This window comes from Drosophila suzukii, chromosome 3 (assembly GCF_043229965.1).
Source record: "Drosophila suzukii chromosome 3, CBGP_Dsuzu_IsoJpt1.0, whole genome shotgun sequence".
NCBI classification, from domain to species: Eukaryota; Metazoa; Arthropoda; class Insecta; order Diptera; family Drosophilidae; genus Drosophila; species Drosophila suzukii.
In genome coordinates this window covers 76,034,865-76,048,131 of record NC_092082.1, presented here as the reverse complement: position 1 = coordinate 76,048,131, position 13,267 = coordinate 76,034,865, and the positions used below count along the sequence as shown (strand labels likewise).

The 13,267-nt window shown below is 48.1% G+C and overlaps 7 protein-coding genes across 8 annotated transcripts; 4 read left to right on the top strand and 3 right to left on the bottom strand.

The window, feature by feature from the left end:
- The first annotated feature begins 235 nt into the window (after nucleotides 1–235).
- Nucleotides 236–3,373, top strand: LOC108004900 (small G protein signaling modulator 3 homolog). The gene is made up of 3 exons (XM_017067984.4): nucleotides 236–448; nucleotides 526–1,048; nucleotides 1,110–3,373. Exons 1-3 carry the CDS (start codon nucleotides 383–385, stop codon nucleotides 2,933–2,935), a joined length of 2,415 nt encoding a protein of 804 aa, XP_016923473.3. The 5' UTR covers nucleotides 236–382; the 3' UTR covers nucleotides 2,936–3,373.
- On the bottom strand, nucleotides 3,273–4,221 carry Polr2G (DNA-directed RNA polymerase II subunit Rpb7). The gene is made up of 4 exons (XM_017067993.4): nucleotides 4,068–4,221; nucleotides 3,691–4,011; nucleotides 3,490–3,627; nucleotides 3,273–3,434 (listed from the first exon to the last, which is right to left on the bottom strand). Exons 1-4 carry the CDS (start codon nucleotides 4,077–4,079, stop codon nucleotides 3,384–3,386), a joined length of 522 nt encoding a protein of 173 aa, XP_016923482.3. The 5' UTR covers nucleotides 4,080–4,221; the 3' UTR covers nucleotides 3,273–3,383.
- Nucleotides 4,222–4,324: 103 nt separating this feature from the next.
- Nucleotides 4,325–6,536, bottom strand: LOC118877849 (uncharacterized). The gene is made up of 3 exons (XM_036818115.3): nucleotides 6,245–6,536; nucleotides 5,885–6,083; nucleotides 4,325–5,372 (listed from the first exon to the last, which is right to left on the bottom strand). Exons 1-3 carry the CDS (start codon nucleotides 6,300–6,302, stop codon nucleotides 4,418–4,420), a joined length of 1,212 nt encoding a protein of 403 aa, XP_036674010.3. The 5' UTR covers nucleotides 6,303–6,536; the 3' UTR covers nucleotides 4,325–4,417.
- Nucleotides 6,537–6,889: 353 nt separating this feature from the next.
- Nucleotides 6,890–9,059, top strand: Caf1-55 (chromatin assembly factor 1 p55 subunit). Of its 2 annotated transcripts, none has more exons than XM_065867122.2 (3): nucleotides 6,890–7,204; nucleotides 7,260–7,817; nucleotides 8,135–9,059. In XM_065867122.2, the coding sequence occupies exons 1-3, from the start codon at nucleotides 7,183–7,185 to the stop codon at nucleotides 8,842–8,844; spliced, it is 1,290 nt and encodes a 429-aa protein (XP_065723194.1). In that variant the 5' UTR covers nucleotides 6,890–7,182; the 3' UTR covers nucleotides 8,845–9,059. The 2 variants fall into 2 exon arrangements, with proteins under 2 accessions (XP_065723194.1, XP_036673984.2); XM_036818089.3 differs by having other exon boundaries at nucleotides 6,892–7,204; nucleotides 7,257–7,817.
- A 34-nt stretch (nucleotides 9,060–9,093) lies between these two features.
- On the bottom strand, nucleotides 9,094–10,959 carry Art3 (arginine methyltransferase 3). The gene is made up of 3 exons (XM_017067966.4): nucleotides 10,794–10,959; nucleotides 9,893–10,730; nucleotides 9,094–9,834 (listed from the first exon to the last, which is right to left on the bottom strand). The coding sequence occupies exons 1-3, from the start codon at nucleotides 10,813–10,815 to the stop codon at nucleotides 9,141–9,143; spliced, it is 1,554 nt and encodes a 517-aa protein (XP_016923455.4). The 5' UTR covers nucleotides 10,816–10,959; the 3' UTR covers nucleotides 9,094–9,140.
- A 282-nt stretch (nucleotides 10,960–11,241) lies between these two features.
- Nucleotides 11,242–12,124, top strand: mRpS10 (mitochondrial ribosomal protein S10). Its single transcript, XM_070995778.1, has 3 exons — nucleotides 11,242–11,314; nucleotides 11,375–11,600; nucleotides 11,661–12,124. Exons 1-3 carry the CDS (start codon nucleotides 11,305–11,307, stop codon nucleotides 11,914–11,916), a joined length of 492 nt encoding a protein of 163 aa, XP_070851879.1. The 5' UTR covers nucleotides 11,242–11,304; the 3' UTR covers nucleotides 11,917–12,124.
- Nucleotides 12,125–12,226: 102 nt separating this feature from the next.
- LOC108004881 (uncharacterized) lies at nucleotides 12,227–13,234 on the top strand. Its single transcript, XM_017067965.4, has 3 exons — nucleotides 12,227–12,447; nucleotides 12,503–12,697; nucleotides 12,763–13,234. Exons 1-3 carry the CDS (start codon nucleotides 12,227–12,229, stop codon nucleotides 13,142–13,144), a joined length of 798 nt encoding a protein of 265 aa, XP_016923454.4. The 3' UTR covers nucleotides 13,145–13,234.
- Nucleotides 13,235–13,267: the final 33 nt, after the last annotated feature.

Sequence of the window (13,267 nt, the reverse complement as noted above, 5' to 3'; positions counted from 1 at the left end):
GGTGTTTCATTAGCAGCCCTGACCAATGGCGTAGCCAATAAAATTTTAAGGGGATTTAAAATACTCTGATAAGTTAAATTAAACAGAATGGCCTTTCCTATTTATTGTAAATTAAGTTTAAGTTATTATTTCTATAATCAATATTTGAAGGGGTTATCAACCTCGACCCCTTTTGCCACACCCCTGTCTTTATTGGCTTGGCTAAAAATCGATACCACCCACCGTCGCCTATCGAACAGCTGATAGTGAAATCAGGTTTGGCAGTCCAATTGGAAACAATGCAGAAATAATATTTGTGCGTAACACGCCAGCAAAAGACACTCGCGAGACACTTTCACTGAATGCTCGACCAGGACACGGCTGGAGACTAGCTAGCCCCACCATGGACATGGCCAGGAGCATCTTTGGCCGCGACCACGAGGGTTACGTGGGCCGTGAAGAGCATACGGTGGGTGCAAATTGACCAGAAAAGATTGCTTATCATGGTAATTAATATTTATCGTTCCACCTTTGCACTGCCAACAGCGCAAACTACAGAACCTCGGCTCGGAAGACGATCTGGGCGAGCTGCCGCCAATGATGGAGGAACTGAGTGTGGCCGATGGCCTGCGTCCGAATCCCGGGGGGCCATTCTCAGCCCTAACAGCCTCAATGTGGCCACAGGAAATTCTGGCCAAGTTGGGCGGCGGTGCTGAGCTGGCCTCCGGCCCAAATGACCAACCAGAGTACCGCTTCGATGAGTTCGGATTCCGGGTGGAGGAGGAGGACGGACCGGAGCAGAGCTCCAACAAATTGCTCAGCATACCCTTTGTGGAGGATGCCCAGCAGCGGCTGCAGTGGATCGCCCACCTGGAGTTCTCGCACAACAAGGAGGCCACGGAGCTTAGCTGGGAGCATGTGGATGTGATGCTACCACGCACCGAAAAGCTGCGCAACATGGTCCGCCAGGGTATTCCCCACACCCTGCGTGCCCAGATGTGGATGCGCCTGTCTGGAGCTCTGGCCAAAAAGCAGAAGAGCGAGACCAGCTACCATGATATAGTCAAGGGTAGGAGCTTTACGAATATAAATAATTTAAATAATATAATAAATCCCTTTTCTTATATTAGCCTCTAGCAATGATCAGCTGATGACTTCGAAGCAGATTGAGAAGGATCTTCTGCGCATCCTGCCAACCAATGCCTGTTTCAGCAATCCGAACGGAACGGGCATTCCACGCCTTCGCAGAATCCTTAGGGGCATCGCGTGGCTTTTCCCAGACATCGGTTATTGCCAGGGAACCGGAGTGATCGTGGCTTGTCTGCTGCTCTTCATGGAGGAGGAGAACGCCTTCTGGATGATGGCCACCATTGTGGAAGATTTGCTGCCAGCTTCCTACTACAGCTCCACTCTGCTCGGCATTCAAGCAGATCAGCGCGTGATGCAAACGCTCATAGCCAATTACCTGAGCAGCGTGGACGAGTCGTTGCGAAAGCACGACATCGAGCTATCATTGATCACGCTGCATTGGTTCCTCACCCTGTTCGCCAACGTAGTGCATATGAAGATCCTAGTGCGGATCTGGGATTGGTTTTTCTACGAGGGCTCCATCGTGCTGTTTCAGTTGACGCTGGGCATGCTCAAGGTGAAAGAGCAGGATCTGAAGCACCTCGAGAACTCTGCACAGATTTTCAATTCGCTCTCCGACATTCCCGGCGAAGTCACCGACGTCGAAGTGCTCTTCCGCCAGGCGCTGGAAGTGGGCGGTTCCCTTAGCCAGACGGTAATCGACACCCATCGTCGTCGTCACCTGGCTTATCTTATGGCGGATCAGGGCCATCAGATAGGAAACCCAGAGGCTGCGCCAAATCTTCCCAAGCAGCAGCTAGCCCGGCGACAGGTGCGCAAAAGCAAATCTATCTTGGAGGCCTTTCTCTTCCGCGGCGACGCCAGCGAAGGGGATCAGTTGAAGAACAAGAACATACGGCAAACCGAGATTTTGGTGGACCTAAGAGAGGCTATTCTTAAAGTGGGTCGCCATTTCATTACCATTGAGCCCAAGCTGTCCGGCCACATCCAGCTGACTGCCAACTACAGCACCGAGTCGCATGCCAAGGACCACGAGAACTTCATCAACGTGGCAAGAACGCGGAAGCGACGGGCCAAGGCTTTGCACGACTTTGAGCGGCACGACGACGATGAGTTGGGCTTTCGGCGGAACGACATCATCACGATCATCAGCCAAAAGGACGAGCACTGCTGGGTGGGCGAACTTAACGGACTGCGTGGTTGGTTTCCGGCCAAGTTCGTTGAACTGCTCGACGAGCGGAGCAAGCTGTACACTTCGGCGGGAGATGATGCCATTTCGGAGACAGTGACGGACCTAGTGCGGGGCACTTTGGCGCCAGCCATCAAGGCCTTCTTGGAGCATGGCATGAAGCGGCCCACGTTCCTTGGCGGACCCATCCATCCGTGGCTGTATATCGAGGAAGCTGCCACCCGGGAAGTCGAGAAGGACTTCGAGTCGGTGTACAGCCGTCTAGTGCTGTGCAAGACGTATCGACTGGATGAGGATGGCAAGGTGCTGACGCCCGAGGAGCTGCTCTACCGCTGCGTCCAGGCCATCAATCAGACGCACGACGATGCCCACGCCCAGATGGACGTTAAGCTGCGCTCGCTCATTTGCCTGGGCCTCAACGAACAGGTTCTGCACCTCTGGCTGGAGGTGCTGTGCGCCTGCCAGGAGGTCGTACAGAAGTGGTACCACTCGTGGAGCTTCATCGATTCACCCGGCTGGGTGCAGATCAAGTGCGAGCTTCGGATTCTCTCGCAGTTTGCCTTCAACCTGAACCCCGACTGGGAACTGCCGCCAAAGCGCGGCAAGGAGTCGCAGCCGCTCAAGGACGGAGTGCGGGACATGCTGGTCAAGCACCATCTCTTCTCGTGGGATTTGTGAAGATCGCTCCCGCCTTGTACAGAGTTCCAGAATTGTTGGCAATCAACCACGTATCCAAAATCTCATTGCTCCCTGTCGTTTCTTTCATTTCCAAGTGCAATCGCAATCGTTTGAATCGTAGTAGCTAGCATCCGCTTTTTTTTAGTACTTCTTTGTTGTCGTACGCCTAACTTAAGTGCTTTACCATAACGATCTTTAGCTGTAACTATTACTTTAAATCGCCCTATGTATAGCTCGAGCCGTTTGTTTACTTAGTGTCCATCCATTATTATAAAACCTAGACCACACCAATCTACTAAATTACAAATGTAACGTACCTTTAAATTGAAATCAAATCTTATAAAGTACATACATATTTATTACTATATACACATAGATGTTTAACTGTCTAAATGCATTTCATTAAAGTTTAATATATATATTTAAATTGTACACAAACCGGAAGTTTTTAGTTGCACACCAATCCCAAGTAGTCGTCCATCAAGGTGCCAATGGCGAACTAAAAGAAAAGTAACTTTGAGATGCGAAAAGCTTGGTTTGAGAATGAAACTTACGATGCCTGTGGCGTCCACACGGGTTCCCACAATCTTAAGCCGTATTTTATCCTCTCCGGAGATGACCACGTCCTCATCTTTGCTCTTGTAGCAGGGGGGATTACCATTTGGGCAGAATTGCATGTCGGCGGGAATAGACTAAACGAGTTTACACGTTAGTATTGCATGATTCCGTGACGATAATAATGTTATTTCACCTACATGATGCGAAATGAAGCAGGAAAGCGGACCGATTTCCGCAAACATGCCCACTTTGTTGATCTGCTTGACCACCGCATCCAGCACTTCGCCCTTAAAGGGCCGGAAGACGATGGCTTTGTACTTCACCGGATAAACCACGAATCCCTGGCCCGGCTGGATGACTCCGGATCCGATCTGGTCTATCGTCGTGACCGCTATCACGAATCCATACTTTCCCGTGCAGGTGCCCTCCACCTCGGAGTAGAGCTTCTGCTTCACGGTCTCCAGCAGCTGCGGGCCAAAGTAGCGTGGGTGCAGCAGGATCTCGTGCTCCAGCGATATCTACGGTGGAGAAGGGTTAGTGACTTCTACCTGGACTCCAAAATAGATGTACTCACGTGGTAAAACATGGCTAACAGGAGTTATTTTGGTAAAAACTAAAATAAACAGCCGGAAAAATAAAAGACGCCGCCTGATAGTGTGACCAAACTTGGCGATGTGAAATAAACCAAATTCGATAAAATTTACCGCCAATAATGGTAAGGGCGGGAATTTTTAAAATACTAATTGGAGAGTAACAGGCATAAAATATTTCAATTTTACGTAACGGTGTACAAGCTTAAACTGTTGAAAGGTATAAATAATTTTTATTAAATACCAGTTAACAATCAACAACCTTTTTGTCACTAAGGCCTTGTGTTTTTATTGATAATTTAGATACATACTAAGTCTCACAAAACAACACAATCTAATCATCTTTAAAACCCAATGAAAAGTCTTGGGCCTCACCACCTTTCCGGAAGATCCGTACGTAAGCGGACTTGTAGCCAAACTTCCAAATGGCGACGTAGGGCAAGTAATAGGTCATCACGTCCACCAGCCAGACGCGGAAATTGAAGTACCAGCGCACCAGGGCGTACCTGTGCAGGTAGGTGACAATAAAAAGGCCGTAGCTGACGATAAATCGATCCCACCATCCCATGTCGTAGTAGTACATCTTTTGCTCGGGATCCTGCTGCACTCCGTTCTCATGATCAAAGCTGAAGTACTCGTAGCCTTTGACGCAGGCCAGTCGCTTGGCGAAGAATATGTTGGCGTCCACGGAGAACATTGTGTTCATATGCCACAGACCGTTGATCAGGGCCTCCGTCATGCGGTAAAAATCGTCGCCGGTGTTTGCCAACGCCGGTTCGTAAACCTTTCGCATCACAATGTCCAAGCGAAGCTTCGACTCGGCCCAGTTTTTGCCGCAGATGTTGTACTCCTCTTTGATGCCCAGCAAATGGCCCAGAACACGCCACATGTGCGTGGTGGCCTCTAGGAAGTCTTGGTCATTCAACTTTATGCGATGGGCCCCCATCGTTATGAAGCCAATGAATCCGAACTGGGTCAGGGCCAAGTCCTTTTGGGTGATCTGCCCAGCTCCTCTGCGGGCACAGGCGTGACTGGAGCGACTGTGTGCTTTTCTCACGGCCGCAATGCTGGTCCAGAACCGGCTTCCACGGTCAGCAATATTAAAGTTATACCAGGCTTGCGTGTGGAAAATAGTGCGCACATAGCGACGGTAGGCGGTGAACGCTGTGGAAGATTGGCGAGTACACGAGAGCACCCGGAGAATCGAGGGAACAGCCAGCACCGCAACTAGACCTGCCAGCATTCCAGCGTTCATCACAAAGCGATACTTGCTGAAGTAAGTCTGACCACTGCGGAAAAAGGGGAAGCAAACAAAATAAAAATCAGATAATGAATAAGATACATAAATTGAAATTCAAATTACTTTTCCCATGTGAAATATACGTATTATTTATATCTTCCCATTTTAAACTTACATCTAAACATTTTAGAGAAGTTTTTATAATCACTCTAAAAAATATATTATATTAAAGCGTCATTTTTGTTATTTACTTTTTAATTTCTTTAAAAACAAATTGGAAAATCTATGATGGATCAGAAATCTCCCGGAACGGGTTTACAATATGAAGTTCATAGCTGTTAGTGCTCAAACAGCTTATAGAATTTAATCCAAAGTAAGCTTTATAAACATAGTTGGAGTTGAGTAAACTAACTTATGATAAGGTTGAAATGAGATACTATGAATGAAAAATGATGAATCATTATCAATCATTATAATACAATTTCCATAATACAAATTGTAAATGCCATAATCGTTCGATTTAAGGTCTAAGCTCATTGAACAAAAAGTCACGCAACTTACCGCCTGAATAGCTGCTCATCGTACCATGAAGGTAGTTCCAGCTCCGCCCCGCTGTCGCCCTCCTGGCTTCCGTCCTTGAGCAGGTGCTCCAGATAGACCTCCGGGTCCTCCAGATCCAGGAGCTGTTCCTTGGACCCGCCCTCCTCTGCATTATGCCCATCTTTGGAGTACTCCGCTGACTGCATTTTCCCACTGTCCCCTGGAAAGTGATCAAAGCGATCGAGGGCCAAATTCAGATTCACGTACAAATGAAAGAAGAAAGAAGGGACAAACAAAACCGTTGGCGTGCCAAGAGAGAAAGTTTTTCTTTGAGCCCGCTTAGCCTAGCCAATTGAAACCGCATATCCACTGTGCACTTACACGTCTCACACTCGGTCATTTTGGACAAGCTGCTACTGTTCGATCCAGCAACCTGCATCTCGTCCCAATTATTGCTTGTTAAACTAGTTAGCGAATACACCAGTTGAGCTCGTTATGTGCAAAAACATTTTACACCCACAATAGGGAGAATTGCGATGGCTATGATTCACGGCTTCCCCGCGTCGCTGCGGCCAGGGAACTGAACTGCAACTGGCGCGGAAGCATCAACAAATAGTAATCGTAAGCCGGTCATTGGCGCGGAAACTGGTTTCGAACCATTAAAGCTGATAACGAATATAGTAAACTTTTGTTTATGCAATTTAGTATGACAGCAGCTGCAACCGTTAAAATATACCATTTCACAAAAAAAAATACGTACCAAAAGAAAGCGCGCTTTTTAAACTTTCTATATTCATTTAATAAAATAAAAATATTATATTTATGAACGAGGCAGATATGGGCCAATTATAAATTTCTTTGTCAGGTTGCATTCAAATTTTTAACTGATTTTCTTTCTTAAAAACCCATTTAAAAACAAATATTTAAAATACTAAAATACCATGCAGTCACAGTCTCTGTTCCCACCGTGACTTTGGTATCGTTATCGCTATCGAATATGGCAGCCCTGCCGGCAATCGTTTGCATTGCATCTCTATCAGCGACGACGCGCTTGCAAAAAAAAAAAAAGGAAATTAGCCATTTCCCATTTTGCGCTGACGTTACGCCGTTAAAAGTGTGTGTAACCGGCCAGGAATTTTTCAAATTCATATCTTTTTGACTTCTAGTCAATTGTCGGCTGCGAAAGCTTGTAATCCGCAGCGGGTTACATTAGTTTCCGTGCACACGTTTTGCCGCTTCGGCTTTTGTTTTGGCGCCCGAATTTTTCGGCTGCCGACTTTTGACGCAGACTGAGGAATTGCGTGCCAAGAAGCCTGGAAATGGTGGATCGCAGCGACAATGGTAAGTCCCAGCTAGGAGTTAATCAAGGCAGTGTGTAACCGGCGTCCTTTAGCAGCGGAATCCTTCGACGACGCCGTCGAGGAGCGGGTGATCAACGAGGAGTACAAGATCTGGAAGAAGAACACGCCGTTCCTGTACGACCTGGTCATGACGCACGCCCTCGAGTGGCCCTCGCTGACCGCCCAGTGGCTGCCGGACGTGACCAAGCAGGACGGCAAGGACTACTCGGTGCACCGCCTCATCCTGGGCACACACACATCCGACGAGCAGAACCACCTCCTCATTGCCAGCGTCCAGCTGCCCAGCGAGGATGCGCAGTTCGATGGATCGCACTATGACAACGAAAAGGGCGAGTTCGGCGGCTTCGGTTCGGTGTGTGGCAAAATCGAGATCGAGATCAAGATCAACCACGAGGGCGAGGTCAACCGGGCGCGCTACATGCCCCAGAATGCCTGTGTGATCGCCACCAAGACGCCGTCGAGCGATGTCCTGGTTTTCGACTACACGAAGCACCCTAGCAAGCCGGAGCCTTCCGGCGAGTGCCAACCCGATCTGCGGCTACGAGGTCACCAGAAGGAGGGCTACGGTCTCTCGTGGAACCCCAACCTCAATGGTGAGTGCGTAGCTGTACTAAGTTTATCACTATTGAACACAATTATAAACACAGAAAGAAACAATTGTTTGATAAAATATACTTTTCCAGCTTTTACATTTTCAAACATGTGTGATATTAAAAGATTCATAGAATCAAGGATACATAACAATTACCTAGTAATTATTTATAATAATTAAATCTAGCACTCTCAAATGAACAAAGACATTGTTTATATTGCTAGAATTCCTTTGGAAATGGATTAATTCTGCTTTATAAGTAGTCTTCCTACAATTTCAACTGATAAATACTAATCCTAACTTGTTTTTCCTTTACAGGCTACTTGTTGTCGGCCTCCGATGATCACACAATCTGCTTGTGGGACATCAATGCTACGCCCAAGGAGCACCGCGTGATTGATGCCAAGAACATCTTCACCGGACACACCGCTGTCGTAGAGGACGTGGCCTGGCATCTGCTCCACGAGTCTCTGTTCGGATCGGTGGCTGACGACCAAAAGCTGATGATCTGGGATACGCGCAACAACAACACCTCAAAGCCCTCGCACACTGTGGACGCCCACACGGCCGAGGTCAACTGCTTGAGCTTCAATCCCTACTCGGAGTTCATCCTGGCCACCGGCTCTGCCGACAAGACCGTGGCTCTGTGGGATCTGCGTAATCTGAAGCTGAAATTACATTCCTTCGAGTCGCACAAGGACGAGATCTTCCAGGTGCAGTGGTCCCCGCATAACGAGACCATTCTCGCCTCCTCCGGCACTGACCGGCGCCTGCACGTCTGGGATCTGTCCAAGATCGGCGAGGAGCAGAGCTCGGAGGATGCTGAGGATGGACCGCCCGAGCTGCTATTCATTCACGGCGGCCACACGGCCAAGATCAGTGATTTCTCCTGGAACCCCAACGAGCCGTGGATCATCTGCTCCGTGTCCGAGGACAACATCATGCAAGTGTGGCAGATGGCCGAGAATGTCTACAACGATGAGGAGCCAGAGATTCCCGCTTCCGAACTGGAAACCAACACCGCTTAAAGCATCTGTTCCGCGTCCCTTTAAACACCCCAAACTGCAACTGAAAACCGATTATGTTTTGGCCGTGCCCGATGTCCAGCTATCCAACCTAAATGGCAGTGGGAACTCATTTTAATTTATATATATTTACATATTTTTAAAACCTAATTAAGCTCTCATTTGTCAGCAGAACGTACGATCTACGAATCTTTAATTAAAAACGATTTGAAAACCCAGACTTTAGTTATCTTGCTTGGAAAAGGGAAGCCATTTAGAATCTCATAGGTGTCCATCGTAATTTATTTAATTATATTCGATTAAACTACCATGTATTTGTGTTTTTTACCAAATACTTCTATATCCACACTGAGTGCCCTGACATCCTCTTTATGCCTTCTCGACGTGATTTTCCCACTGATGACGTCTCCGACCTTGACAGTTTGTGGCTGGTCAATAAAGAAGACCGTCTGCTTCCAATGGGTGGGCGTCGCAGTTGGTGATGTGCTGAATGTGACGGTGGAGGGCAGTTCAAAAAGCGTGTCAAAATAGCCCACAAAGGCAGACAAGCGACCCGCCTTCGTGACCTTCAAGCTGAACTGATGACTGAAGTTGGGATAGTTTAGATCGACGGTCATTATGTCAAAGTTCGCTATCTGTTCGGGATCCGTTAGCATAAACTCTGCGTCTACCACCTCCATGAGTGGCTCCTCAATAGAACGTTTTCGTAGACAGCTCATATCTACCCCGTAAACGTCAGACCAGAACTCCACTTGCTCGTCGTAGAGCGTGTCGTTTCCATAGCCCAAAAGGCTAAGGGTGCAGCGGTTGGGCAGAATTATGCCATTGGGGTTAAGGTGATGCTCGCGGGCATAGATTATGCTGTCCAGCATGGACTCGTACAGCAGAAAATAGCCCATCCATTCGGAAATTATGATGTCGTATTTGGCCTCTGGCAGATCAGTGTCCTCCAATCGTCCCTTAATCAGTTGAACATTGTCAACCTTGTTTTTCCTAAAGTTAAGAACATGATTGAAACTCTAATCACATAAAGATGGGCATGGATATTTACCTGATGATGTCCATGGCCGTGTAAACAATTTCAGAATTGTCTATACCGACGACGCGGGCTGCACCGGCCTGGGAGGCGAAGATGGAGAGGATTCCCGTGCCGCAGCCCACATCTAGTACTGTCTTGCCCCGAACAGTTGCCTCATTTTGGAGCAGGGACGCGCGATAGGTGCTGGTCCGCACCTTGTCGCTCAGCATTTCGTGGTGGATGCCAAAGTGGGAGTAACTTTTGAAGTACTCATTGTCCAGGCTGGCATTGTTCCGCGGTACGGGATTGCTGGAACTCTTGGGTTCGCCGTCGCCATGCACCTTCTGCAGCAGTTGCTTGTAGTCGTTGCGCATGCGCTCCATGTCCTCGTTGGCCTGCTGCAGCAATTGGGACTGCTCTGCAATCCGCTGCTGCAGCTCGGGCACCGTGGCCTGGGCCGGAGTGGCGTCTGTCTGGAGGACTTCATAGTCGTAGCACAGCCAGGGCTCATACTCTCCGGGCTTGAGGTACTTCTCGTCCTGCCATAGCGCCTGTTGCGCGGAGATCAACTGCTCGGCAGTGATCTTGTTGGCTCTTATGTAGTTTATTAGTTTGATGAAGGAATACTGGTCCATTTGGAATTTCCGCTGAAGCTGCGAGAGATTGACCTTGTGCCGAGCGTCCAGGTGATCAATGGCAGTCGATATACTCGGAGATGTTTCGGTGCAAAACAGACAAGTAGTCGGCTCATCGCCCTCATCCATTGGCTCATCCTCGTCATCATCTATGTCATCGTACTCATCCTCGTCGGAGCTGGAATTTGCAGGGTCCTCTGTTGCCTCCTTCTGGGGCTCCTCCTCCTTGGAGTTTTCTGCAATGTGATAGGACAATAAGTAATCATCTCCTGCAGTTCACAGAATACTCGGAATCTCACCTTTGACCTCGGTGTCTTTCATGCTCACTTTGCTTACAACTCCGTTAGTCCTGCTTTTGGAGTCACAAAATAAAATACGTAGGCAATGGCCACAAATTTAAAATCGTTAACTAAATTATCACACTTTTTGAGCGGCGCCAGCACGTGCGGAATTTGAAGAGGAAAAATGTGCTAACGCGAATGGTATATTTGATAAGTATTTTTACAGGGTATGGTAGGGGATATATTTTGAAACTGGAAACACGAATCAAATTGTTAAAACTTATTGAAAAAGCTTTGTGTTATTTATTTACCTTAGTATTGGGACAAAGTATAAACTTATCTATTTACTGGTTCAATGGCATTAACGAATGAATCAAATATTATTCATTCAAAAATTGATATTATTACCAGGTATGTAAGGTGCATCACAAGTACCTCAAAGTATATGGGATTTTCAGTATTTTTAAAAAGGCGTTAGGGTTATTACAGCGGTGAGCGCACTTGCATAATTCTAGTTGTAAATAAAAATATGTTGCAGGTATTTAAGCCCAATTTATTAAAGAAAACAGGAATAAAACATGTAAACTTGTGTCCCCTGGCGCTGAAGACTCTCCGCTGGGCTCAGCCAGTGCGGGCGCTGTCCGCAGCGACCACAAGTTCCGGCACACCGGCCAATCTTTCACCTGCGACCCCAGCTCCAGAGCCGGATAAACTCTACAGCAAACTGGAGATTGAGCTGCGAGGGATTGATCCGGCGGTCCTCAAGAGCTACACCTGGTTCGCCACCACGGCCGCCGAGCATCTGGGCATTGAGAAGGGCAAGTGGTAAGTGAAGGGCTCTTCTAGAAGGGATTCTTAATAATCACAATCCCAATCCTTCTTTAGTTGGTCACCCCGCAAGGCGCATCACGAGCGGATGACACTCCTGAAGTCGGTACACATCTACAAGAAGCATCGCGTGCAGTACGAGGTGCGAACCCACTTCCGCTACATGAACTTCCACAAACTGACGGGCTCCACGCTGGACACCTTCCTGGAGTACATTGAACGAAACCTGCCCGAGGGTGTGGCGCTGCAGGCTTCCAGAACGGAGCTGCAGCAGATCCCGGAGCATCTGCGCCAGCCGCCGGAGCAGGTGTAACCAATACCAAAACCTGAAGGACAGTAGCCCCTAGTTATTAATAGTTTCAGCGGGAGCTTGAGAATAGGCTGATAAGCGCGTGGAGGCACCACCAATCGGCACATTAACCCTCCACATTAAACGGCCGAAATCGGGGCCCCGTCCGCGATTAGTGAAGATAAGTGTTTGGCAAAATATTGAAATAAACGTCGTATCTTGACACACACAATGGGATCCACTTGAAGAGTGCGCAAACAAAATCGGGGTGGGCGCGCGCTAGCTCCCCAGTAGCTACTTTAAGCCGAACGGAAGCGAATCGGGAATCAGCAGCATGCAGCGGGCGCAATACACTTCTCAGGTCCTGCTGGCTACGGCCATCCTTTACGCTTGCTTGGCGCCCGCGGCCTGCGTTTACGAATCTACGATCCTGCAGTTCCTCAATGAGTTCCGCATGCGCATGTGCCACCCCATCCCAAATCTGGGCCTGCCCGCCTTGGATCCACTGCAGCTGGGTCCTGCCGAGACGGAGGTCAACAATAAATACCTAGTGGAGTAAGCATGGGCTAGCATCTGTACACGGAGAGGTACTTAATCCTTCCGCTTTCAGCTTCACTGGTTCCATTGACAACTTCCAGTTGCACGGTTTGTCCGATTTCGATGTTCCTGTGCTCAGTTTGAACGTGGTGCCTGGCTTGAAGAACACCATTAACGTCACCTTCCCACTCACGCACTTCGAGTCCTTGTACACCGCCAAAGGATCACTGGCCTACATTCTCAACCTGGCCGGCGATGGCAATGCCGAGTAAGGAGAAATCTTTGGAATCCAATCCTATAGCAAATTTCTTATATAACACTCTGTGCCCTTAGAACCTCCATCACGAACTTTTCGATCCTTATTTCTTTCCGGTTGAGAACCGTGTCGCCTTTGAGCATAAGTTCCCTGCAGATTGAGTTGCAATTGGGAAATCTATGGATCAACTTTGACAACCTGGTGGAGGAGGAACGTGTCAACGAATTTATCCATGCTCTGATCAACGAAATGGGTGTGGAGCTGCTCGGCGACATCTGGGACTATGGACAGGGCACGGTAGTCACCAAAGTGCAGACGCTTGTTAACAATTTCTTGAGTCAGTACTCACTGACGGATATTATTCAAATCATAGCTGGTGGAGGCGGCGGCGAGGAAAGTGCACCCATCTTTGAGGGCGTGGAGCCCGACTGTAAACTTGAGGCCAGCCCAAGTAACTAAGACTGAAATGTGATGAAATACCCATAATATTATATAAACCACTATTTAAATTTAGCCTAAGAAATATACATATGTACGTTTAGAATAATAGATGACAATGGGAGTGCACTTGAAGTGACAGGA